The sequence below is a fragment of the Phalacrocorax carbo genome, chromosome 5 (assembly GCF_963921805.1).
Source record: "Phalacrocorax carbo chromosome 5, bPhaCar2.1, whole genome shotgun sequence".
NCBI lineage: Eukaryota > Metazoa > Chordata > Aves > Suliformes > Phalacrocoracidae > Phalacrocorax > Phalacrocorax carbo.
The window spans coordinates 22,474,352-22,502,314 of record NC_087517.1 but is presented as its reverse complement, the minus strand read 5'-3'; the positions used below and the strand labels follow the sequence as shown (position 1 = coordinate 22,502,314).

At 40.9% G+C, this 27,963-nt stretch overlaps 1 protein-coding gene across 6 annotated transcripts in view; it reads left to right on the top strand.

Moving 5' to 3' along the window:
- Window positions 1–27,272, top strand: part of ABCB11 (ATP binding cassette subfamily B member 11) — a 59,105-nt gene extending 31,833 nt beyond the window's left edge. For 5 of the 6 annotated variants that reach the window (XM_064451519.1, XM_064451518.1, XM_064451521.1 and 2 more), the window contains 16 exons: window positions 902–1,027; window positions 1,844–2,047; window positions 3,288–3,458; window positions 3,832–4,033; window positions 4,647–4,725; window positions 5,651–5,786; window positions 7,324–7,485; window positions 13,264–13,368; window positions 13,467–13,628; window positions 17,186–17,389; window positions 20,711–20,952; window positions 21,066–21,222; window positions 22,267–22,464; window positions 23,288–23,494; window positions 24,365–24,511; window positions 25,260–27,272. In XM_064451519.1, the coding sequence (XP_064307589.1) occupies window positions 902–1,027; window positions 1,844–2,047; window positions 3,288–3,458; window positions 3,832–4,033; window positions 4,647–4,725; window positions 5,651–5,786; window positions 7,324–7,485; window positions 13,264–13,368; window positions 13,467–13,628; window positions 17,186–17,389; window positions 20,711–20,952; window positions 21,066–21,222; window positions 22,267–22,464; window positions 23,288–23,494; window positions 24,365–24,511; window positions 25,260–25,460 (2,703 nt within the window). In that variant the 3' untranslated portion in view covers window positions 25,461–27,272. The remainder of the gene's footprint in view (window positions 1–901; window positions 1,028–1,843; window positions 2,048–3,287; window positions 3,459–3,831; window positions 4,034–4,646; window positions 4,726–5,650; window positions 5,787–7,323; window positions 7,486–13,263; window positions 13,369–13,466; window positions 13,629–17,185; window positions 17,390–20,710; window positions 20,953–21,065; window positions 21,223–22,266; window positions 22,465–23,287; window positions 23,495–24,364; window positions 24,512–25,259) is intronic. The other variant, XM_064451522.1, reaches the window with a different exon arrangement.
- Window positions 27,273–27,963: the final 691 nt, after the last annotated feature.

The window sequence follows — 27,963 nt, the reverse complement described above, 5'->3', positions numbered from 1 at the left end:
TGATGCATCCTGTGAACACAATTACTGTAAACAATCAAAATATCCTGGTTCTGCCAGCAATTTCTAGATTTTCAATAGAGTTTGTTTCCCAGAAGCCCAGACCCTCTGTTTAAAAGTAGGCTAAATAATTCTTCTGTTAAAGGTTTCTCTACTTACAATTCTGCTTATTTTACCATTCTGACATATCCATTGCCATAGATACTCCTTGCTGCTGAACATAAACTCGTAGTAATTACAGACAGATTCACCTGCATACAGCTTCTCTTACAATTAATTATGTACTTGTATCAACATGTGTTAGGGTAGGACACAAAGTAATAAGCTGAACAGTCAAGGAGATTTTATGTGCTGTATGACCCATTAAAATTCTAGGAAAAGGTATAGGAGCATTGGCTGTATACCCCATTATTTCTCTACTACTATGTTTGAATTGACAAATTCTCCTCGGAAAAGCAAATTACTAGACAAGCAAGTGAGAGTTATTGTTTCTAAAGACAGAAGCATATTAAGTATCAGATTTCTCTACATAATTTCTCTGTTACGTTCTCAATATGTATGCTTTAACAGGCATTCATAATACATGTACAGTATTCTTTAAAGGGGATATATTGCCAAGTTCTCCAATAGTATTAACTTGACTAGGTCTTAACGATGAACAACAGGAACAAACAAAGACAAAGATCTGCCTGCCTGTCAGGGCTCTGCATTTAAATGTAAAAATATTTGCATTTAAATGTAAAAATATTTGGCTTTCTTTTTCCTCTTTCTTCATAATATTTTTCTGAATTTTGTAAAATTGCTTTGACTCTCCATTTTAGTATACAGATACCACCACTTGGTTGTATGACTGTGAGATAATTAGAATGGATAGATTCCTTTTTTTTTTTTTTCCTCTGTCCAGATTTTGGATAACCTTAATATGGTTATTAAAGCAGGGGAGACAACAGCTTTTGTTGGAGCTAGTGGAGCTGGAAAAAGTACAACAATACAGCTCATCCAGCGTTTCTATGACCCCACTGATGGCATGGTGAGTGTACCAGTCTACAATGTGTTTCTCTAGCCTAAGGGACTTGAAAGAACAACATGGATTCTTCTCCAAGATGGGAAAGGAGAATCCTAATTTTCTTTTCTTTTCTTTTTCTTTTTTTTTTTTTTTTTTTTTTAATGAGTGAAGTATCCTCTTATGCCTTTCAGGGGAATGCTTATAAAGTGTTATAAAAAATAATTATGTGAAATAGAAAACCTGTTAGGAGAAACTATACATTCAGTGCTAAATCTGAGCAGAAACTATACCTATAAATACGATCATTCAGCAGTGACAATTCATTTTCCCTTCTGGAAAACACAGAATTGAACATTTAATCATTATCCCATAATATTGCTTTAGTGTATGCAATTACCATTTAGTAATGGATTGGCTAAGAATATGAATTACATCCATCCATTAACAGTCTCATTCCATTTATGTGTTCCTGGATGGCACAAATCACGTACATGGTGACCTGTATTTGAATGTATAAAAGACAAAGAACCAATTTATTGCAAATATATAATAATAATTTTGATGATTGCTTTCCACCTGGTTTTACTTCTGAGGCCAAGCAAAAAGAGGTATTGGGAAATGAAATCAAGGAGCACAACTCCTAGGCCCAAGAACTAGCATGTACTACTGCCACTGCATTTCATTCTTTTATGTATGAAAGCTGGTTTTTACACTGGTAATGGAAACACAGCATCACAGGCCCTTCATTTCCATTGTGTCTTTCTCTAAACTGGAGGGGATAATGTCCCTGACATTTTTGCCTTTTTTTTTTTTGGTGCATGTTTTAATTGGCCTTTATAGATTACCCTGGATGGCCACGACATTCGTTCCCTTAATATCCAGTGGCTACGCTCACAGATCGGTATTGTTGAACAAGAGCCAGTGCTGTTTGCCACCACGATTGCAGAGAACATTCGCTATGGTCGGGATGAGGCTACCATGGAAGACATAATCAAAGCAGCCAAACAGGCCAATGCTTATAATTTCATCATGGACTTGCCGCAGGTATGTTGCGCCTTGCAAAATGTTTGGCAGAATTTGATGGAAAAATAGAGAATCCTTTTGTCCCTCCCCCCATGCAGCCATTTGTGCTCAGGCAGAAGGGCAGAAGATTAATATAGATAGCAGGCAACAACCTTTCCTTTGACTAGAGTTAATTAGGTCTTATTATGTATATGTCACCAAGTTAAAAAAAGAAACCACAAAACAAGAAGAATTAATTCCTCAGGAATCATATGCACAACATTCAATATCATGGTAATAATCATAGCATGATTTTAAAATAGGTATTCTTCATGCTATGGAGATCTGTTTCTGCTCAGGCCAAAAGCAATTTAGAGCTCAGACTCTCACTAGCCAGCATATGTTTTTGAGCAGTTTGTACTGATCCTCACAACCTCACCTCCTTGTCTGAACTCTGTAAGTTAGCTGCAGATTCCTTCTTCCCTCGTTCCTTCCCTTATGGAGACAGGCTTTGATCAGCCCTATGGTATCCTCCTTACAAAGCCCGTATTTGATACTGGGCTGTTTACTTTTCTAGAATGTTATTTTGCCAAGTAGCTTCTCAAAGGGATGTTACAACAGTGAAACTGATTGACAGGATTCAAGTACTATTCACTAATGTCAGTAGGCACTTTTTATCCTCCATCTATGCATTTCCAGACTTCCAGGAAGGTATTCATAGAAGGACTTTGTAAAGGCCCCTGTTTATTTCCTGGAAATGGAGGAATAAACAAGATTTGGCTCTAGGTGAATATAATTATCCTGGGTCTTGAGATGCTAGGCTTTATATGTTCATTTAATTCTTTACCTAAACCTGATGCCACCAGAATATGATGTCCATGAATCATAGACACAGTGTTCATGAGTCACAGGCCATCAACAGGAAAGTCCAGTTCTGTGGAATCTTTGCTGGTGAGTCATCTGATGGAGAGTGGGCAGGTGTTCTCTCTCCATTTCAGCTTTTGCTCATACAGTCAGTTTGAGCCAAACCAGAACATTTCACCTTTTTATCAGTACATACTTTTGGCTTGGGGCTGGAATCCCAGTTCAGGCAAAATGATGCTGTTCATTATGAAGGAAGTTATTTCATCAGCTCTCCTTTGGTGCACTAACAATATTTTTGCCTTTCAAAGACAATAATTTTTTAAGTTTACTCCCAGAACAAATCTGAGACATTTTTTACCAATGTCTTCACCAGAAGCTTAACAAACCCTTTTGTTATCTGTTTCATTCTTCCCTTCAGCAATTTGACACTCATGTTGGAGAGGGTGGAAGCCAGATGAGTGGAGGTCAAAAACAGAGGATAGCTATTGCCCGAGCTCTTTTACGAAACCCAAAAATCCTGCTACTGGATATGGCTACATCAGCACTTGATAATGAAAGTGAAGCTACTGTCCAAGAAGCACTTCATAAGGTTTGCTATAGCATAGGATAAACCAGACTTAAAAGGGCAGAAATTATTTTTAATGCACTGTGCAGAGGGTGCTACTGAATTGCAACAAAGCAGTGAGAAACTTTTCTTAATAGATGTTTCATATGCACAAATAGAACCTTAGTATAAGTGACAGAAAATAATTTTTTCTTACATTGGGACATTAACAGAAATCTATAGCTCCCGTTGCTCAGAAACCATTGCTTATCTATGGGCTATGGATCAAGTTCAAGCCAAAGTCAGCTGAAACCACTAGAAAGACCCCTAGTGATTTGACGAAACTTTAGATTACGTAGCATTGGTTCCAAGCATTTCTGTTTGCTGTCCTCGGAATGGGGCTCTTGTTCCCTGTCAGGCACACCTTGGCCGCACAGCAGTCTCAATAGCTCACCGCCTGTCAGCCATCAAAGCTGCCGATGTCATTGTTGGGTTTGAGCATGGAAGGGCTGTGGAGAGAGGAACTCATGAGGAGCTCTTGAAGCGGAAAGGGGTTTATTTCATGTTGGTGACCTTGCAAAGCAAAGGAGACACAGCACTTAACAGAGGAGCAACAGAAAGTAAGTGTTTTGTTTTCTTTTATAAAATTATGTAAAATTCCACAGAATGCAGATTTCTTTGTTGTTTTTGTTTTTAATAAGAGCTAGTTGCTTCCTTTTCTTTTATCTTCTGCCTTTATAGCTGAATTTTAGTGTTCATAGAAATAACAATAGCCCTGAGAAAAGTGTTTTTACTGCATATGCACTGAATGACCTTCCTAATATAGATCTGCCCTGAAACATTAATCCTGACCTGCAGTACCTGTCATTTTATAGCTCCATTTAGTGCTGACAGTCCAGTCCTGCTGCATTTGAAATGAAAACAAATTACAGAATATGCTGAAACCACTCTATTTTTTTTTTATTAGAGGCAGATTTGAATCAAAGCTTCTGGAAATGGATGTCTAATAGAATGATCTGTTGTATTTTTGTGAAGCACCATACCTTGGTTTTGATTATCTTAAAAGAAGACAGCAATTAGCTGAAATAGTAGCAAAGTCATATTATGTTCTTTGCCTTCAACAAAGTATTCCAGTTCTGACTTGGAGACACTATGCTTTGCAGAGCCATGGTGGACTTAGGTTGTATTCAATTTTAGCACAAAGTGAAGAACTTTATATGCTATATTTTACAGCAGCAGAAAATAACATGGTTGAGCCAAATCTTGAGAAAGTCCAGTCATTCAGCAGAGGAAGCTATCAGGCCAGTTTGCGGTGAGTCTTAAAAATGATTGTAAATCTCAGTATGTTTCCAGATCTCTATACTTCATTCCACTATTCCAAAATCCCTATAATGCTAATGAATCACTTCTCTGTATGTTGTGTAAAAGAGGGTGGAAGGGCTGCAAGGATTTTGCTAAGACAGTTCACTTGGAAAGAAATTACTGATTGAAGGCCCATGGATAAATAGCAAGACTCTTAATTTTACTCCCCTTTCTATCCATAGTACCTTCTCTCCAATTCTGGTCTACTGTTTTAATGTTCCTTTTTTAATATTACTACCATACAGCCATATATTTGTATTGCCTAATGCACTTTCAGTCTGGTCACTTGAAAAATGTCTTGCTGTGCAATTACTTGAGAAATCAATGCAATGTACAAGGACATCTTTATTATGGCTTCTACCTGATAATTTTACAATCCAGACTACCCTGTTGCCAGACACTTATTATTTCTTTAAGGCAAGCCCATGTCAGCCATATGCAAGTGAATACGTCTCCTGCATTAGAGGGTTATGTTTTGTCAGGGATACAGGTGGATTGTTTCAGCATCCTGTTTTGCTGGACTGAATTACTTGATAGTGGTAACAGTGAATTGACTTGGTGTCTTAACAGCTTGTACAAATATAGTAGGATACACTAAAATTTTGCACAACAAATACACAGTGCATGGTACATATAAGATGACGTCTGAGTGGTGGGGGTGAAACATGATTTTGAAAAGTATTTGCCCCTATTGTTGAGGTATTTTCTTCTCAAGAAGTTGAGAGAACATAGAAAAAGAAAGGAGAACTCTGTGGGATTTGTATGATTTGTTTCAGTGAATCCTGATTTAGTTGACATGAAAACTGCACCTGCTTTGCAAGCAAGTATTGCATTACTGACCTGTGAAGAACAGACCATTTCTGTCCTCTTTACAGAGCTTCACTTCGGCAGCGTTCCAGATCTCAGCTCTCTAATGTGGTCCCTGACACCCCATTATCCATTGCAAGAGATCATGCAGAATCTATATACCTTATGCCTTCTAATGGAGAAGATGATGGACAAGAGAAAAAGGTCAGGTCCAATAGTTTGTTATTAAATTTTCACCTAAACGGGTTATATTACTTGGTAATGATAACCTGTGGATATGTGCCTCTGTTATAGGAGTTGTTGGCAGATGTGTTGTCTTGGATCAATCCTTTTTCCTACTTAAATGAACCGCAGCTTCTGTTCTTACCCACTGTGTAAACCCTAGACTGCATTTTGGTGGCTGTTATGCTAATTGGTCCATAAAAACTTTCTAGCAGAGCATGACCTGTTGATAAATTGATATGTGTTGTAGATTAAGTTGAAAAAGACATATTCATAAAAGCTGAATTAACTGACAAAAAGCAAAATGCTCAGTCTGTGAAATGTAATAGCCACATGGAAATAACAATGACACCGCTTTTTGTTCAATAAAGAGTAAATTCACTTTCGTCTCAAAATCACCTGGAGACTTGAGTAAAGAGAGACCCTCATGCAACCTAACCCAGACTCTTTTCACTGATGGTGTCCTTGTGCAATCAACGAGCATAAAAAATAAAAACAGCATGCCTTAAAATTATGCAGAATATGTAGGATTATGCACAGTGGGTTTGCAAAGTGCTTATGAAGCTCCCTGCACTAATTTCTGTGCCTATGTAGTTCAGTGCGGAGAGCAGCAGTTAGAAGTCATTGTTCTTGCTAACCCATTCTGTGGATAAATAGAGAGCACTAGTGCTGTCATTCTTACACTATCTCAGAAGGAAAAGAAAATGCAAGATGCTTCATCCCTCCTTGCACATTTCCAGCAGATAGGTTTTCACAGTGTCTGTTCTGTCTGGGCATTTCCAGCCACATGAACTGAGGGACATGACTAGGGCACAGCACACTGTTACAAAAACTGCACAAATCAAACTGTAGGGTAAGTTATAATTTGATGATGAATATTCTGCTCTTCCTGGGAATAATTATGGATATTCAGCATATAGTCTTAGGATGTTTCACAGAAGGGAGGTATAATTCGCATATATAAGGTCTGAATCCAGCTATCACTCTGAGATCTCCCTTGTTTTAATTACATAGCATACCTGTTAATTTGATGCAGAGTCTGATAAGTGTGTTCACCCACAATACTTTAAACAATATTTAAGAAGATTCCATGACTGACACAAAAAGCCCCTTGTGAGGAAGAAGTTTAAGTTTTGGCACTGGGTATTGCATCATGCCTCATCTGGAGGCAGCAAAAAAGGAACAGCCTGAGTTTCAGTAGCAGAACATCTTAAACTGGTTGTAATTAACCTCTGAAGTTGGACTCAGTAAAGCTGCCCAAGGCATGAATCACTCTCTTTTTCTCCAGGGCCAGTAAAGGTGGGCATTTATGTAACCCTCTTGTGACTCCCTAGCCCTACAAAATTGCTCAGGACAGCAGCCAAGACCCATCACTGTCCCTTCCCATACAAAGCTAGAGCAGCTGTTTGGGCACTAGATGGCCATTTAACAGATTATGCTAACTATTTTATCTCACTGTCAAAGAGGGGACATCATAGGTGGAATACATTTGCTTCATAAATCCAACCTGTTTTTTCAGGAATCTGGATTTGTGGAGGAAGATGTCAAGCCTGTACCATTTACCAGAATTTTGGAATACAATGCCTCTGAATGGCCATACATGGTGTTTGGATCTCTGGCAGCAGCTGTGAACGGAGCCGTCAGTCCACTCTATGCTTTGTTATTCAGTCAGATTCTTGGGGTATGTTATGCTAACATTTTAAAGTGTATTTTAGCTCTGAAGCAGAGGGGAGTGAATGTATGATGCAGAACTTGACGTGTTTTGGGCAAATCTCTAGATCTTGCAAGTAAATGGGGTTAGCCTTCTTGCCTATAAACATTTTTCAGTAGAGATATTTATATCACTGTCATCGCACTATTGTTTGAGCTCTTTGAAGGGGTAGGCTTCTTAGCATTTGTCATGTATTCTTCATTATCTCTATTGCTCACTTTCCAGGAAGTGTTGGGAGCGGGTTTCTATACTTGCATACAGTTTACTTTAGGTGAAGCAAGATGTACCTCATGTGCAGGTACAGTGGAGAGAGAGACATGCAGAGGTCCTTCCATGCAGAATTTTATTTTACAGACTTGGCCAAACCTTTGAAAAAGCTTTGGATCCTATAAAAAAATACTTCACTTTTTTGTTCATATATTTCAGGCAGCTCTTTGCTGCCTGCTCCCTGCAGAATGCCCAGGGAGAGGTAGATAACTGTAACAGGGTTCATAGTTGCCAGCAAAAAGTAGACTTGCATCAACAAGTTTGGAAGACAAGTAAGAAATAAGAATATGCTTTAAACCTTGGCATTCACTAAAGGATGCATTACCAGCTGTGGTGGTTTAGCCCCAGTCGGCAACCAAGGACCATGCAGACACTCACTCACCCTCCCTGCCCTGCCCACAGGGGGGTGGAGAAGAGAATCCTAAGAGCAAAAATAAGAAAACTCATGGGATGAGATAAGAACAGTTTATTAATAATAATAACAACAACAACAATAATAACAACAACAACAGTAATGTGAAAACAATTGGGGGGGGGGGGGGGGAGAGAGAGAGAGAGAGAGAAACAAAACCCAGTAAAAAAACAAGTGATGCAACTGTTCACCACCCAGTGACCAACGCCCAGGCAGTCCTCTAGCAGTGATCACTGCCTGTCCTTTGGCCAACTCCCCACAGTTAATTTACTGGGCATGAAGCCTGCCCTTTGGCCAGTTTGGATCAGCTGTCCTTGCTGTGCCCCCTCCCAGCTTCTTGTACACCCAGCAGCGCATGGGAAGCTGAAAAGTCCTTAACTATTTTAAGCACTACTTAGCAACAACTAAAACATCAGTGTGTTATCAAAATTATTCTCATACCAAATCCAAAACACAGCACTGTACCAGCTACTAGGAAGAATAATTTCTCTATCCCAGCTGAAACCAGGACACCATCAAAATCCACAGGCTCACTTGAAACTTTTCAAGAGTTCAACCATGACTGTTTTTTTCCTTCAAAAACTTGCTGTATTAGAAGGAGGATGCTCCCCCTTTTGTAAAAGAGCTTTTTGGGTAAACATTTGCCAAGTTAGTGGGGAACTGTAGGGCTGCCTGAAGAAATCAAGTGCTGCTTTAGCTAATGCCTGGGAAAGTGTCCTAATTTTTCAAGAATTGGGAGGGTAGAGAAAACCCCTCTGTTGATGCTGTTTCTTACTGGGTAAAGTAATGACACATTCACTGGGAAGAAAATGGGAATGCCACTACCCACCTGAGATAGGACAAAACTTGTGTTGTGATTCCCACTCACTTGCTTAGGTTGTGGTAGGTACACACACATGCAAAGAATATATGACCTAAAGGGCAGATGCTCTTCTAGAAACTGGAGGTCTGAAACCTTTCAGGCAGGAAAGAGTGAATCAATGAATGCCCCAGCATTTGAGCTACCAATTAGAAAAGGGTTGAGCAAATGCTCCTAATAGCAGTGCCAGCAATCTATCAAAGGAAAGATTGTCCTTTTGTCGTTTGGTTGGTTGGTTGGTTTTGGTTTTGGTTTTTTTTGGGGGGAGGGTTGTTTTGGCTTAGGCATTTCCCTCTGGGAAGTTCCTCAGGACTTTGGATCACATTTATCTGCAGCTTGATGTTTGCTAGATAAGGTCAAAGGAGGGGCAGAGCAAAAGATGTTCCAGTCCTTGTTGATCCACTAAGTGGCTCCTGGCCAATGTGCTTGGCCTTTTAGCCATAGGTGTGCCACCTCCAAACACATTTTGACTGTCTAGACCTCATGCCAGGAACTGTGGCTTTCACTAGACAGCAGGTGAGACACTGCTATGTGCATTCTGCAATGGATCTAACCTTTGATTCCTTTTGAGAGAGGTTTTGTAGACACTGGGAGGTTTGGGGCTGATGTCATCCTGCAAGATGCTAAATGTCTTCATTCCCAAGGATTAATTCATTTTCTTGAAGGTCTTAGTCCATCAAAGGAGAGAGGCTGCAAGAAAAAAACAAGCCATGACAAACATGAGCAAAGTCCAACATCTGTGTTTCATTATTCATAAATTTGAAACATTTCTGCCTCATGCCAAGGCAGTCAGGCAGATGGAATATGCATCTGCTTTCTAAGCTGTCTGAATATCTGCAATCATGTTGTGACAGACATGTGGGCTTGTACTCTGGGACCAATATGCTGGGGAAGTGAGGGGTAAAAATCCCCAAAGCTATGAAATGAAAGGATAAATTTTGCAATTTATCTTGAAGGTTCTCATAAGTTACTCCCCTAAATTGAATGAAGAACTGGATAATACTGGATGTCTTCTGATCAGCTGAGATCAGAAGTGTACCTTTGGAAGAAATTTCTCAGTAGTTTCTTCTTAATATTGCTTTGGTTCCCACTGTGCAACTATCTCAGAGTAAGGGAAATGGATCCTTTCCAGTGAAACTCAATTGGAAGATGTGCTCTGACTGCTACTGGTCATGTAGTCCATGGCCCCAGATAAAAGATAGTCCATGCTAAAACTGTTGAAACTTGTATAATCTGAACATGGACACCTCAGCAATAACTCTTTCCTTTTATAGACCTGATGCTATTGTCTACACTACACATTACTGTAATCAGTGTTATTTCTTAAAAACAACAACATAGGTCAAAAACATAGCTAAACGTGTTAGGAGAGCTGCAGGATGGGATAGTTCAATTTTACAGAACAGCTTTGCATGGGGAAAAAAAATCCTCTGTTTGAAATACAGAGATCTCTTCCCAATGAATGTTATCCACATGTTGTTCTGTTGGACTATAAAGAGCTATTGCTCTCAGTTTAGGGAGAGTGTAAGCACTTACTTCAGCCCATTGCTTTTATTGAGCTGGATGCTTCCCTGAATTTAGAGCCTGCAGTAAGAATTCCAGACTGACCAATAGCTGGCTTCACCAAAAACCTTCAAGGTGTCTTGCAGATATTGCAGTTCCCTCTGCCTTTATCTAGGAGCAATGGCGAGCGTGGCCACAGGAACTGGGAAGGCCTTTTCACAACATATTTCTTGCATAAGAGAAAGCAGGAGAACCACTTTGAATGTGGGTGATATGGACAGAACGTTAAAGCAAAGACTCACAGCACACTTCCTTTTCATGAGCACCTTTCATGAGCATGGATATGGAGCCAGTCTCCCTGAAGTCAGGAACTATGTTGCCTTTGACTTTTTTGAACTGAAGACTCCTACTTAATCTTGCCTACCACCTAGCTGTACAGAAACAATGAACAAAAATATAAACACTTTTGTATAAATATGAACAAGCATAAATACTTACTGGGACTCACTGTAGGGTTCTGGGGCAAGTGTCTCTTTTCAATATTCAGTCTTGTACTTGATATTTTTTTAGTCAACTAGAGAGAAAAATTTCAAAGTGAGAAAAGAAATAAGTTAAGTTCAACCCATGTATGGGGCCATCCCACTTTTCTGGATGACCGTGCAGAGACAGCATGCAAATCACTTGCGACAAAGCCATCAGCATTTCTGGAAAGTAGTGTTTTTCATCCCAGTTCACAACTGTATATTTATTATGATCCACCACACACTCTGCTCATCCTACTGTTTTTAGTTTTACTCATTTAGTTTTACTCATTAGACTTCATTTCAACAGAGATTTTGCTAATGTTTTTTCATATGAAAAACTACAACACTATTGTAATTGACATACATGTTAACAAATGTTCATAATGATGAATAATTAGTTATTCCCCTGGTTATGTTTTAGGCTAGCTATGCATTTGGCATGACCACTGCTATGAAGTGCATTTTCCCATTCATGTCTAGATATTGCATATGAAGATGATACAGAAATTCTAAAAAATCAAAATCCTTGTAGGACACAGTTTATGCATGCACTGAGTTCACCTTTATCTCACAAAGTCCAAGTGTTTAACTAGAGTATATTCTACAGAAGAAAAACCCAAACAAAAACCAGCAGTATATTTTCTACGCACATAAGTTACAAAGATAGATTAAATCTGCTCACAGCCTGTTCAGTTCAGGATCAAACATGAATTACTGAATGTACATTGAATTTCATTAGGGGGATAAGGATAGTAGCAGACCATTATATGTTTTGTTTTTATTATGACAGATTAAAACATACCTGGTGGGTTTTTTTTAAAACAGAGATTAATCTGAGAGGGTAATATGCCTTGCTACCGATAAGACAGTGTGGCATTGGGACTGCTCTTAGCTTGAAAGACTAAGTGCTGTTTTGGTATTATCATTTGGGATTATGCAGGATTTATTTTGTTGCCAAGGAACTGACTTGCAAAGTTAAAATACTTGACGTGGAATTCCCACTAGAGAACAGCTATTTCTTTTTGTCAAATTCATGCTCTAATTCCTCCCTGTTACTTTGTTGCATAGGTCACTTTGAATTGTAAATAACTTAGGTTGACCTTTTATGACTAGTACTTAAGCTTATTTTTGTGGAGTTTTTATATTTTGCAGCTGTAATGAAAATTGTTTCTTCTCTTTCCACTGTTAAATACTTACCTAGAATAATTTAAGCTGGTTTTGATATAAGTAAAAGTCAAATGTACAAGTTATTTTTAATTACACCTTCCAGAAAGCAGGTTGAGAAATTAGTCAGTTTATAGTCCTTTTTACCTGTGAAATCCAATCAGAATTAATCTAAGGTTAGTGGAGAAGTATAAACATGAGCTGTGGCTTATACCTGCAAGTAGCAGAAGTAGTTTAACAACTTCAGAAAGGTTAACTGACCTACATATCAACTGCTCTGACTGAAAGGAACTGCTAAAGGATGGATCCTTAGGTTTGGACCAGTGCTTCAGCAGCACCCAGTAATGCTGGCAGGTGTTGAAAAAGGCCAGATATTAAGAACAAGGTATAAAAGGAAAATACCATAGAGACTGGAGCAGAATGGGGTGGAGGGGCTCTGCTTTAAGCACTAATGCTTTTTCTCAAGTACCGGGCAGTAAATGAATGGCTCGTAGCCACACTCCTTCAGTAAAAGACAATAGGTTCCCCTTGAAGCCTACCTACAGCAATTACAGATCTGTTAGTGTTGTGCAAGGAGACTCATGCTATGGTATAATTATATACACAACTTCATCTTGTATGGCCCAATAAAGTTGCAATTGGCATAGATTAGTGAGGTGGTAAGTGAGCTGATGCGCTGTTGCTTTGTCATTGCTATTCTCTGGTTGTCACACTGGATCTGGTTTAGAGTGGGCAGATGATTGATTATAAGTAGGGATGGGCAACAAGGAATAGCAGTATGTGCTAACACTGAATATAATAAACTTGCTGTTTAACAGGAGGAAAAAAAATACGTTGTACTCAGGCTTACCTTAGGGAAAACAAGGAGTCGGGCCTTGGCAAGGGGTGAGGGAGAGCTCTCTGTTCTGGCTTTGGTTCTAGGGTGGACTTCTGCACTTGGCAATAGGGAGTCATGAATAAACTTCACACACAGAAAAAACTGACACTTCTAATATGATGCCACCCATTTTTTTTCAAAGACCTTCTCCATTCTTGAAGAAGAACAACGAAGAATCCAGATCAATGGTGTCTGCCTGCTCTTTGTCTTTGTTGGCATTCTTTCATTTTTCACACAGTTTCTACAGGTAATAGTAGTCTAATATGGGTAATTTTTGTTTCTGATCCCTTACTCTGTGGGTATCTCTTTCTGTACAATATTGTGTTTTATTCTTATGCACCCCAGGGATACACCTTTGCCAAGTCTGGTGAGCTGCTTACAAGACGCTTAAGGAAAATTGGCTTCCAGGCTATGCTAGGGCAAGACATTGGCTGGTTTGATGACCGGAAGAACAGCCCTGGTACTTTGACTACAAGACTTGCAACAGATGCCTCACAGGTCCAAGGGGTAAGACCTGGTAGCTTAAGAATCATTTTACTATAAGCACTGATTGAAGGCCTGTTTTGGCACACTGTCACAGAAATGAGCTAGCATGCAACCAGCAAGGCCAGTGTAGATCAGTCCCTGGTCAGTCAATTAAGCTATTTCTAGTTATCGTAGACTGTCAACATGGAACTATTGTCACTGTATTTACCTAAAAGCACAGATAGGGTCACAATTTATGACCCATTTTTTCCTGCCTGTATTAGCAGAACAAGAACACAAAAATCAATAAAATACCAGCTCCCAGTGGAATGGGAAGGAGCATCTGGTGCAAAAGTTTTAATTTCTTTTTTCTGGAGGTGCTTTAAATTTTTATTTAAAAAACATGTCAGACTAGTATTTCAGTGACATTCATCATGTTTTCAAGTTTTCAGCATGGTTTTGTGCTTGTTGTGTTTTGATTTAAAGTGATAGTCCACTTGAAAAAACAGTTTACAGTATTGGCTGGTGCTCCAGCTGGGAACTCATGCAGACAGTTTCAGTGTGACTTCTTATTTCAGAAAGTGAACCACTAACCCCATGCATTGTGTTCCTTAATGGGTGGGTAAGGGTTAAATCATGCGGAGCCGTAAATGTTACCCATCTGAACTGATGGTTTGAAGGAAGAGTCAGATGCCATTTTACTTGGCTCCACTGCAAGCAATTTTCTAGAAACAGAGAAGGAAGCATACAGATTTCTTTGTTACAAAAATTGTCCTGTTTCAGCTTGACTGAAGATGGTGGGTTAGTTTTTAAAAACTATTAATGGAGATTTTAAGAATTTAAAAGACAAGTGAGAGAAGATGTTCCCAAAATCCCTGTCAGCAGCAATTTCTACAGAATCAGAGAAACCAGCTGCAAACCACTTCAGCCCTTACAGGCACTTACAGGGCATATTTTAATTGAAATAAGCAAACTTGTAAAACACTGACTGAACCATTTAATAGCCTGCTAAGGGACATCTTTGTTCTAAGCACATGTAGAGCAGTGGGGCACAGCCATTCAACCCACAGCTCCGGGGGAACAAAACAGAGCTACTTAAGCAAAAGTGTCCTCCACCTCTCACTGCCTGATGCTTAGCCAACTGCTACTATTGCAGGGCGAGCTGAAGGACACAAGATGCACCCAAGTGCTCAGGTTCTGAAAATGTCTACATCTGCACCAGTAGGAAGTGGAATCTTGGAGTGAGGTGGGGGTTTAGAGATGCAGGATCCAGGTGAGAGCAGCCCGATGGCTGCTCATTTTGGTAGCCTCTGCAGAGCTGGGAGGTGTACCTTCCGCTGTGGCCAGGCCTGAGGCACCTTGCCTTATTGCTGCAGGTAAGAGTAGGAGTAGATGATGAGCATTTTGTGCTGCAAGTTCACATCCTGCAAATGAATATGACTGAAAAATATCAAGGATATCACACAGAATGACAGGTTCGAAGGGACCTCAGGGATCACCTAGTCCAACCTTTCTAGGAAGAGCACAGTCTAAACAAGATGGCCCAGCACCCTGTGCAGACGACTCTTAAAAGTGTCCAATGTGGCCGAGTCAACCACTTCCCCGGGGAGATTATTCCAATGGTTGACTGCCCTCACTGTGAAAAATTCCCCTCTCGTGTCCAATCGGAATGTCCCCAAGAGCAATTTGTGTCCATTCCCCCTTGTCCTCTCCATGTGACTCCTTGTAAAAACGGAGTCTCCATCCTCTGTGTAACTACCCCTTAAGTACTGGTACATGGTGATGAGATCCCCTCTGAGCCTCCTTTTCTCAAGGCTGAACAAACTCAGCTCTCCCAGCCTATCCTCATATGGCAGGCTTCCCAGTCCTCTGATCATCCTTGTGGCCCTTCTCTGGACCCCTTCCAGCCTGTCCACATCCTTTTTGTAGAGCGGGGACCAGAACTGCACACAGTGCTCCAGGTGTGGCCTGACAAGCGCTGAGTAGAGCGGGATAATGACTTCTTGATCTTTGCTGGTGATGCCCTTTTTGATGCAACCCATCATCCTATTGGCCTTTTTGGCTGCAGCAGCACACTGTTCGCTCATATTGAGCTTCCTGTCCACCAGCACCCCCAGGTCCCTTTCAACAGAGCTGCTCTCCAGCCAGGTGGACCCCAGTCTGTGCTGCACTCCCAGATTATGGTTTCCCATGTGCAAGACCTTACACTTGTCCTTGCTGAACTTCATAAGGTTCTCGCTGGCCCACTCTTCCAGCCTATCCAGATCTCCCTGCAGAGCAGCTCTCCCTTTTGGAGTGTCTACTTCCCCACTCAACTTGGTATCATCCACAAACTTCATCAGGCTACACTTGATGCCGTTATCCAGATCACTTATAAAGATGTTGAATAACATTGGGCCCAATATTGATCCTTGGGGGACACCACTTGTTTCAGGTTGCCACTTTGAAAAAGAGCTATTTACCACCATCCTTTGGGTGCAGCCTGTCAGCTAATCCCCCACCCACTGCGCAGACCACTTGTCTAGGCCATAATGCATTAATTTCTCCAGGAGGAGGCCGTGGGGGACCATATCAAATGCCTTGGAGAAGTCCAGGTAAACAATGTCCACTGCCCGCCCCACGTCAACCAGGCAAGTCACTTTGTCATAGAAGGCCACCAGGTTTGTCAAGCACGATCTGCCTTTAGTGAAGCCATGTTGGCTTTTCCCAATCATGTGCTTCCATTGACTTGTGATGGCACCCAGGAGGATTCGTTCCATAACTTTCCCAGGGATTGAAGTAAGGCTGATGGGCCTATAGTTACCCGCATCCTGCCCCGAACCCTTCTTGTAGATAGGGGTAACATTTGCCTTCCTTCAGTCCTCTGGGACATACCCTGTTCTCCATGACTTCTATATAAAATGTATACATATATAAATATTTTTTTTTTTTTTCTAATGCATAGCAACCTAGTTACTGTCTAGGGCTGCTGTTTACTGATATGAAAAACTTCTGGTAAATAAATCAAGTTTATTACAAACAATAGTATTCTTGAAGTACATAAGAAGACAAATACATCCAATAAAGATGCTGTCAAAGGTGTATTTAAAATTTTTCCTTAATAAAGAGACAGGCAGAAATGCAACTTTAATTCATCCTTTATCAGTGATGTTTCTTACTGATTTTAGCACAGCAGAGACTTTGTTGTCTGTTAATAGTTAAGTTGCAAAAGGTTTCTGTTTATTATTTAAATCTAGATGTGTAAATGTGGGTGTCTAAATAGACTATTCAGATGAGTGATTCCACAGGAAACCAAGGGAACTAATTTCAATAGTTAGACTGTATTTCTCACAATCATTAGAAAGAATTTTCTGAATTCTTGTTGTAAAGGTTGATGGGTGAAAGGAATATTGGATATTTTCAGTCTTTCTCTTGATACAATTAATTCATAACAGTATATCCAAACTGGCTAAATTTCAGTGCAGTCAGCAGCCATTGGTGCTTTATGATATTTTAATATAATTTAGAGCTTTCTAAAATTTTATAGGAAAATTTATTTAAAGATTATTGAAGTTACTGTTGGAGGACAAGTCAATCATGTCTTTTTCTTTTCTTTGAAGGCAACTGGATCGCAGATAGGAATGATTGTCAATTCGTTGACCAGCATTGGGGTAGCCATGGTCATTGCCTTCTACTTCAGCTGGAAACTGAGTTTAGTAATACTGTGTTTCCTGCCATTTTTGGCCTTATCTGGAGCTGTGCAGGCTAAAATGCTGACAGGATTTGCCTCTCAGGACAAGAAAGCACTGGAAGCTACTGGACGGGTAATGTTATTTAAAAACTTTATATTTGCAGCCACAGGTAGTTGAAAAATCAGGCATTTGGGAGCATCTCTGAGGTCCCTTCCAATCTGTGTTTCTGTGATTCTGTGATCAGTAATTCAAACGTAATGAAACTGGCAGTGTTTTGCAAATAAGATGTAATATTTCAGCTTGTCAAATGATTCAACACTACTGGGAGCTCCCTAACTGCAAAAGAACTTGCTGCATGGCATGTGACTGACTTTTCAAAAGTTATTGGGCCTGACTGATAGACACAGATCTCTCAGTAGTCTGTTTCACCTTTGACAGGTTTTATTTAAATACCCATTTGTGGATGCCTTGTGACTATGCTGTCCTCAGACAGCAGTGATACGTGTTCGCTTAGAAATCCTCCCACCTGAGAATTCGGCTCTGAACCACAGATCAGTGCATGGATTTTAGAGAGCAGAATTTTTCCTTCAGTGGGTCCTACTAGCTTACCAGCTTCTCCATCAATGTGTGCTGCTAGATCACAGGCATAACTTTATTTTTATGTGTGGATTTTAAGGGTCAAAATTCTATTGATTCTCATTTCTGAGCTAGAATATAAATTTCTTTTTTAAATTCAGATAAGCATTAACCCTTTTCTGCTAATTTGTAACAGGAGAGACAGCACTTTCTCATAATACTTTAAATTTTGTCCATGGTGAAAACACACCAGTGTGGGTATAAACCAGCCAGCATGGGATACCAGGAAGGAATTCTCTTGCCTTAGAAAGAACGTGTCCAGTGACCCCTGGCTAAAGCCCTTGTCCTTGTTACTGTAACTCCAGTATCACGGTTGGCAGCATCCCATGCCCTGCTGGCTGCAAGACCCTGCAAACTGCCTCGCCTCGAAGGCTGAGAATAGGTTCATGCAGTTTGCAAAGGGCTGAGAATGGCCTTATGAAATTTGCTTGGCTGAGCAGGCTTCCAGTCCGTGTACCAAACAAGGAAAAGGTAGGGACACAAAAGAAAAGAATGTCATTTTCTCATGAGTTCTCTCCTATGCACAAAGAGGAGCAGGCAGATCTGGTGCCTTGGAAACACTCACACTTCTTTGACTTTAGTCCTGAGTCACTAAGTTCTGGCACATGACCCAGAACCTGATACTTTTAAATCTACTTAGTTCAACTGTGAAGAAATTGAACTGCATCAGAAACACATGGGATTTAGAAGACAGGTGACATGAGGAAGACTACCTCAGGTTACCCTGCTCAGAGTAATGCCTGAGCCTTCTCCCCCGCTTTAGGCTGCCATATTTCTAGCATCAGGCCCCATCAAAGCCTCAGGGATTTTTTCCTTCTGCAGAGCTACTTTAGCCCATCCTAAAATGACTCTTGCAAGAGTTCCTGCTCCTCCCAATCTTCCATCTTCCTACACCTGCCCACCAAGTGTCTTACCCATCCTGCCTTCCACCCTGCCCCATCTGAACCTTCCCTCTACCCATCTGAGCTCCCAGCCATCTTCAGCCTCCTTTTGACCTTAACCTGTGCAACAAACACATGGACTGGAGCCCTTCGCCCTGCCCAGCTCTGCCCCCACTGGCTGTCTCTTTCCTCAGCCTGCCACCCTCCTTTTTGATTTCTGAGGAAGCAAATTTTCAGCTCCCAGTTCCCATTTCTGGGTGTGATTTGAAGAAGCGTGTCATGACTGGGGACACAGAACTTAAAAAAAAAAAAGAATCGTATGATCACCTACACATGCAGACTTCTGGAATTTATTTTTTTCTTTAATGCACAAAAGGTATTACGTGAATTAATGTCACTTGACTTTGGTGTCACTAATCAAATTAATACATTTACGGGCCACTCAAGTGCTGTTAGGAACAATCTTCTGTTCCAGAAAGCCAAGGAAGAATTAAGACCTGACCAATTGCCTATATTCAGAATGGTTTAATTATTTACAAAAAGTGATAAATCAAAATACTGTCTTGACAAGGAGAGAAACTTCACTAATGAGTCAAGGCATCAGCTTTTATTCAACAGAATGACCCAGAGGCTGGGACGAAGAGGGCACGCAATGCTTCAGCAGCTTTGGCAATGACTGATTATGTCTGGTGCTATTTTCTAATTTATTTGCCAGTACTGCATCCAAATGCTAAACATGCTGAATTCTTCTGCAGCGATTGCTCATCAGCCATGCTAAACATGGAAAAGCAGAGTCTGAACAATGCAATTCACAGTACCTCCTTATCCGCTCCTTCATATTGTATGATTATGCAAGGGATTTGACTCTTAATTTTGGCCAGGAAAATAAAACCCTGAAACTGGATGGAATATTTTTAATGATTTATCTTCAGAGCTCTTCCTACATGCTGAAAACATTCATAAACCATATGCCAGACTATTGCTTCCCATAGGAAAGCGTCACACTATGAAGCTACTGTCAAAGTCCAGGCAAACTACAGCATTTTAAACCAATTTCTTAATAAAATTACTTGAGATAAGTAGGGTGAAATTAGGATCGAACAAACAGTCAATTTACTTCTATAGATGAAACTGCAGTGCTATTTTTTTGGGGGGACAGAAAACCAAATTATGGCTGGCAACAAAGCACAATGTAAAGCCTACAATTAATTAAAGCTCCAGAGAAGTTTCCACAGGGATTGTCTCATAATTTCCTGTGTGCATTTTTCTATGTATCTAGGCAAGTATTTGCTTACTCTTTGCCTGTGCACAAGGTAAAAAAACCTGGAAATCATGTCACTGATGTTAGAGGAATCAGGGTGTCACCTGCTATTTATATGTTCCATCTCATCAAGGCTTTTTGGACACAAACAAGAGAAAGAGGGTGGGTGAGCAGATGAGGATATGTAGTAAATTCAAGTGCTTTTAATTTGTGAAACAGAAATTGGGGATAGCATCCCTTCTAACCCTTTCCCTGAATAATGCTATAAGTAAAACAAATGAAATAATTTAAGTAAACATCTTTAATTAATAAATGCATGCAATCAAGGAAATGACAGTGTTCCTAAAACTGTTTTTGCTTTTGTGGATGTTCCGTTTGTTCACATGACTTGAAATAAGTCACAAGTGAGAGCATATGCCCGATTTCCTAACTGTGCTTACAGTACCCTAACTCTAGTGGAGCAAGCGGACCATAACTATTGAGGCTGGTAATTGTTTGTAGGAAAGTTCCTCTTCTGGTTGACTGACATTTGGGCCAGTTTGTATCATATCTGGATCAATTTATATATGGCATTAGTGCCCAGTGCTCATGAAAGAACCATGCATTTGTGAAAGAGCGCATGCTACATTTCCAAGTAAACATGCGTTTTTAGCCATTTTTTTTTTCCTCCTCCAGATTTCCAGTGAAGCCCTCTCTAACATCAGGACTGTAGCTGGGATAGGGAAAGAGAAAATGTTTATCAGCAATTTTGAGAAGCATCTGGATCTGCCCTACAGAGCCGCAGTCAAAAAAGCACACGTTTATGGCCTCTGCTTTGGCTTTGCCCAGAGCATAGTGTTCATTGCCAATGCTGTCTCTTACAGATACGGAGGGTTTCTAGTTGACACTGAAGGACTCCATTACAGCTTTGTGTTCAGGTGAGAGCCTGCTGGCAGCCAGAAACAGGCTCCCCTCCAGGAGCGCTAGTCTCGGTGTAGCGTTCAGTTTCTCGATGGCTTCCCAAGGATGACTGTGTCCCCCTTCCTCGCAGGGTGATTTCTGCTGTTGTGACCAGTGGAACTGCTTTGGGAAGAGCTTCTTCCTACACCCCAAACTATGCCAAAGCCAAAACATCTGCTGCACGATTTTTTCAACTGGTTGATCGGCTTCCTAAAATCAGTGTTTACAGTGAAAAAGGAGAAAAATGGGTAAGAGCAGAGATGCATAATGTGTGATGTCATCCAGCTCAATATAAGCATCAAAGTTGCACTAACGATTTATAAGTCAATGAGGATCACTGCTTTACAAGAACATTATGCTAATTGTGTAATTTTTACTTGTCTTTGCTCTTTTGGAAACAGCGAGCTCTGTACTAGACAGCAAGGGAGATATCAAGTGTGGCTATTAGGCATTTGTCAGTGTAAAACTCCCATAAATTGGAATTGGACCAATTTGGATGACTCACAGAATAGCATGGTTTTTTCTTTCTGCTCTACAGTTCGCACATAAACCTGACTATCATTAGCTCATCATGGAGGCTTTTTCCCATTCACAGCAAAATGTTGGGGGTGTTCATGAGGAGGCGAATCATCTTTGAGTCAGACAAAATGAAAATGCTCAGTTTTTGGTGAATTGACCTGGAATATTCAAGTAGTTTATTTTTCATTTAACTTTTTCTTTTTCAGAATTAAATGAAAACTTGAAATAATTGTTATGAACTAAATACATTAAGCATTTTGCTTCAGACCATGAAAATAAAGTATCCTGATTTCCTTCAGGGTTTTGTAAAAGAGTTTTTTAAGAGTTCTGGGAAAACCAACCTGAATTTATGTGTTGGTTTAACGTTGTGAAGTTCAATTAATTTTTAATTTTTTTCTTACCAAATCCAGCTTTTTGCACAAATGTGTTTGGAATATCATCAAATTTACACTTATACAGTGTCTGTATTAAAATAAAAAAACTTACCGATTTGCAAGGTGATCCTATTTCCAGTTGATGCCTCTGACCAGTGCAGTACAGGGAAGCATAAGCAGAGCAATAGTGTTATGAGTAATGGCTTGGTCTCCAGAATAGCTCCTCCAGTATGGTTTTTAATCCCCCTTTCTGGGTGAATTTCACAAGCACTGATGTCATATTTTAAATAAGAGATGCAAGAATGGAATTTGAGGAAGAGTTACTTTGTACTTTACAACTCAGTTTGGAGCTCAAGCTCATTGTAGGATCTTTCTCTTTTTTTTTTTTTTCCCCACCAGGATGATTTCAGGGGAAACATTGAATTTCTTAACTGTAAATTCACATACCCTTCTCGGCCTGATATTCAGGTCCTGAAAGGACTCTCTGTAACTGTTAAGCCTGGACAGACTTTGGCATTTGTTGGAAGTAGCGGCTGTGGTAAGAGCACCAGTGTCCAGCTTCTGGAGCGTTTCTATGACCCCGAGAAAGGAAGCGTGGTAAGCAAAGGAATGGTGGTTCGTGTGCCCGGCTGTTTTCAGCAATGCTGCAAAGACACTTCTGGCTGTGTCCTACTGTGCAGCCCAGCAGTGGTGGCATGTACATATGCAGCTTGGGCCTTCAGCTCCTTCGCGACCAAGTGTGCACTGTTCAGGCAATTCCTGAGTATCACCTCAGATGTATTCAAGATCAGAATGCTACAAGCCTCAGGTGTACCCTCGTGCATTATGTAGGCCATAAACATCCACCTTGGTAGCGCCTGAATGAAACACATAATGCATGGTGTACATTGTGAGAGCACAAGCAAAAGTCAAGTCTGTATGGAGCAACAGAGAGTCTGGAACATCCCCAAATATACAGCTTCAACTTGCAATTTCTCTGCAGGTTGAATTTGTCTAGATTTAATGTCCAGTTATTCAATTACTGATAGCTTAGAAAGCTTTTATATCTTTTCCTCATGTAAATACTTCACCATCTAGTTTGATTTCTCTTTATTTGGAAAGAGTAATAGTGGTGATCACTATGCCAGGAAGGCAACAAAACATGTGCCTAACCTTAAGCAATTAAATAGTTCACCTGCACTTACGATTAAGCAAAAGGTGTAGTGTTTGGCTGGGTCACAGACATACCCAGAAAATACACATCATGCACAAAGGAGTCAAATGTACAAACTCCACAAAAGGAGTCTTCAAATAGCTTTATATCAGTTGTGTTTGCATTTTAGTAATATGGCTAAATCATTTAGTTTCACTCTAAACTATTTGGCTTTTGCAGGCTGTTGTTTTGGAATGATGTTTCAAGTGTTCTCCTATTTCATGGCAGTTAATAGATGGACATGACACCACGAAAATAAATGTACAGTTTCTTCGATCAAAAATTGGAATAGTGTCCCAGGAGCCCGTGCTATTTGACTGCAGCATTGCGGAAAATATCAAATATGGCAGTAACACCAAAGAGACGAGGATGGAACAAGTCATAGAAGCGGCCCAGAAGGCTCAGCTGCACGATTTTGTCATGTCACTGCCTGACGTAAGTATCCGCAAGGCCGTGGCTGTGGAGCTACAGGTAGGCTGCTCAGTGTTCATAGCAGTGGCGTTGCTTTAAACCCAGTTAAAGTTGCTACACATGTATACATTTTATTTACTTTTACAGCTGTGACAGTAGGAGCAAAGAGGGTGTCATGACCATTCATTATGTTCCTGAGTGTTTGGGCGTGAGTTGCTATGGGATCTTTACAGGGTAGGCAAATATTTATAAAACTGAAACCAGCGGTTATGCCTCTGCAGGAGAAAAAGGAAGATTTTCAAAGCTGTGGACAAGAAAGAAGCAGCATCACAGTTCAGCAGCCAAAACGTTACACTGAGTCAGGAAACACAAATCCTGTTCCCAGCTGAGGGACATTTGTCTTGTGATTAGCGCATGATACTTAGACAAAAATATTTGAAGCTGGCTGCTTATGTGCACTTAAGAAGTAGTTAAATACACTGAAATCGTAGAAATATAAATCAGAAGGACATAAAATGTATGGATACAGTTTAGGCACCCAAACAACACGCTTGTCCAGAAATCCCTTAAATCACTTCTATCCTCTTCTCCCAAATCTAGGGTGGGGGGTTTCTTTTGCCTCAGACAAATCAGCCATCATCTTGCTATAAAATTTTTCTTCCAGGCCCGCCACCATACTGCCCAGGGCCCTGGGCCGTGTGCACTGCAAAGCACAGCTCAGAAAGGTCTCCCCAGACATGTGTGTCACTCGTACAGTATTTCTGGATCACCTGTTTTTTTAAGGAGGCAGCAACAAGAAGCACTCTTGCCTCTCTCCTCCTGCTCTTCCTTCAGGCTGCGTAATGGTGTGTTCGCTTGCACCTGAATGACACCTTCCTGTTGTATATTTTTCAGAAATACGAAACTAATGTTGGGGCTCAAGGATCCCAGCTGTCTCGTGGGCAAAAACAACGCATTGCTATAGCGAGGGCCATCATACGAGATCCTAAAATTTTATTACTGGATGAAGCTACATCTGCCTTAGACACAGAAAGTGAAAAGGTAAATGCACGGTGATAAGCAATATGGGAAAGTTAATGCAATGGCTTACAATGTACAAGGCCTTTTTCTGTCCTACAGAGACATCCCGATGTACTCCACCGCGTGACCGCAACGTCACGCCACATTGTTAATTCTGCACTTAAAGCTTTAACGATCTTTTCAAAAGATCCAGAAAGCACGGCTATGAGAAAGGCAGCCAGCTACAAGGGCTCTTAGACTGCCAATGAGAGGCAGAACTTTTTCAGAAATGTGTTTACTAATTCCCTGGGTTTCAAAGCATTCAGTGGGAATGTTTCGTAAGTATAGTTTCTGCACATTGAAAAGCAAGCAAACAAAAATGTATTCAAGCATATGAATGATGAGCCTGAATAGCCAATGAAAACAGCAGTGAGGGGCCTAAGAGCTTGGGCAATAATTTGCATGGCTTGATTACACTCAGAGATTAGAGATGGTGGAAATTTAAAAACACAGCCACCCTGAGCTGACATTCAGCACATCAGCTGAATAAAGGCCTGCCTTGATTTCTGCTGCGGTCTATGTTTACCTGTCCCTTCTTTGTATGGCTAATAAACTGGGTTCATGGCCCAGCTAAGCACACCAGTGACATAACCTTTGATTTAGCCTCATAGTCACTTTTACAAGTGTTGCACAATACGGTTAATTAATCTGAAGCAATCAGAGTTCTCCAGCCCTGAGCCCCAATTTGGTTTGCGTATTTTCACTCTGACACTTCGTCTGTTACCTTTAGACTGTGCAGGCAGCGCTGGATAAGGCCAGAGAAGGCCGTACCTGCATCGTCATTGCCCACCGCTTGTCCACGATCCAGAACGCTGACATCATCGCTGTGATGTCGCAAGGACTCATCATTGAAAGGGGCACACATGATGAACTGATGGCCATGGAAGGAGCTTATTATAAGCTTGTTACCACAGGAGCCCCAATTAGCTGAATTACTGCAATACAAAATTTGCAAGGTTTCTTTTCTGTAAGCAAATGCTCTGTGGTAGGTATGTGTGTGTTGGGACCCCATTGTGCTACCAAGTGCTCTACAACACCATGAGTTCGGCAGTACCCTAAATGTCTGTAGCTTTCTGCATCAAGCACACCTGTTACGCACATGCAGGGGACTAAGCATAGGCTGATGCATTCAGGAAGTAGTTTTGCCCACTGCTAAGGGAAAGAAAGCCTGAAAATGGGGAAGACCTTTGCTGGTGAGCTGGGGAATTGCCACCACCCGCAGTCAGGCTGCACAGCCCTGTCATTCCTCAACTAGCAACCCAGGAAGACTCCACTCTGGTGTTCTGGAAACTGCCACTTGTCTAGGTAAGCCCTGTGAATAAAAACCAACCCCAAGAACGATGCTGTGTATCTGAGGGGATCAAGTCTCTCCTAACATTTGGTCTGCAGAAGACTACAGCAGCCACCTTTACTGTGGGTGCAGAGCCCCAGCCTCCCACCCTGCCGTACTCTGAACCTCAGCTGGGCTGCGGGCAGAGGCTGGGCTTCCACTGTGCGCAGCTACAGCACTAACACATCGCCCCGAGCCCACACAGCGGTGCCCCCTCAACAAAGCCATGAAGTACTTACAAAGAAGGCAGCTCCACAAAAGTAAGGCAAGCAATCAAGAGGAGGAACAGAAGCTGTTGAGGACCATTTCCCCTACACTCACCACTGATCAAAGCTGTCAAATAGATTTTGAATAGGAATAAATGCTTTAGTTAAATCAATGCAAAAATCTACAGCTAATCATCACAGGTTATTTAAATCACTTCTACTGAGACAGTGCTGCATAATGCATTCTTTTTTTTTTCTGAAGCCAAGACAATGACGAGTATTTTTACAGAAATCATAAATATATTCCGTAAAGGTAGAAAAAAAAAGTAGCCATCATCAGCTCTTTGCTTGTATTAAGCTGAGTTGATAAATAGAGCGACAGTTCATTCAGCAATGACAAAGGTCAGGAAGTATCTTCTTCTCGCAAAAGCTTGTATCTGTAACAGTTTATTGTAAGGTCTACTGCATGTTTCTCTGAAATATGTTACTGATAATTGTCTGCATGACAACAGGACTCTTTCCTTTAGTGACTGGGAGCTTGGAGACAAAGCAGTTAGAAAGTCTAAGTTACAGTTTCAAAATTTAAATCTTGATTTTGAACAGTAGAGTATTAACTGTAAAAGTAATTCTCCATGTCCTGTAATTGGCAGCTGGGGGTGAGGGCTTTATAACAAATCACACCATAATGGAATATCTCATAAAACTAGGCAACAGAACCAACTGCTGAACCTTGGAGATAGCCGTAAGGGGGACAAGTTTACTAGGATGCATCCCTTAATCCAGGCAGCAAAAAACAATTTCAACTTTTGTACAACTCCATTAATCGAATTACTTCAACAGACCCTACTGAAATTGCATAGCTGAATCTGAAATGCTCTTTTCCCAAGGAAGCCTGTATTTTAATCCCTAACTGAAAATGAAAAAGGAACCTGCATTATTGGCCTTTGGTTTTAATCTTTTTAGTGTTTTTATGTTTCAGAACAATAATTAGTTTGGATGGCTCAGGTCTGAAACTATTGACAGTGACTATCAACACCTATTGACATACCTACATGATATCTAATTTATGTTAGTATTTAAGGCCATGGAAAAATAATGACTTTATTAAAAACTACAATTACTATGTGTACTTATTCCATAATTCTTTTGCCTAAAGGACACCACTTTCGTGGCCCAAATGATACCAATAACTTGTACTTGTACTGTCCCTTGTGCTTTAGCACTTCATCTCTTACCCTTCAGACAAGCATATGTGTATCTTGCAGCAGGTAACAAGTACTTGTATGTATTTGGACCACATCTGTAACAAGGGTCTGCTGTGCGGGACGGAACTGCTGAGAATGCCAATTTGAGGACACCAGCCCCTGTCTGCCACCTCCTTGCAGGGGCACAGTGACATGGGCCCAGCTGACTGCCACTACTACAGCTCTTCGTCATAACATCACCCTATTTTTTTGGCAGCTAGTAAATATTGGGACCTATGCGTTGGGAAGTATGCCTGTACAACAGAAGGCACTCACAGTATACACAAACAGTTGCACTGGTCTTACATGGTCTTGGGTGCCATCTCCTGCCACTTTATACCCAGGTGCTATCAACAACCAGTTGATTATAAAGCCCTTCAGTGCCTGTGTGAAGGGATTAAAGTGCAAGTGGAGCTACATGGTCTGTCTGGGCATGGGCAACAAGCCTCAATGCACTGCTCGGTGCAGAGCTGGCTTGGCCTTTCCGCTGCAGCTGACCCACAGGTAAGGCCCAGCTCTGGCGCTTGGTGACAGGACCCCTGGGCAGACCCAAAAGCATTTGCCTACATCTTGCAGAGCCAGCCCTGAGTTACTAGTCTTGACAGAGGTAGCCAAAGGTGCTGTTTGGCGTGTCCCACTGTGTATTTCTCTGCG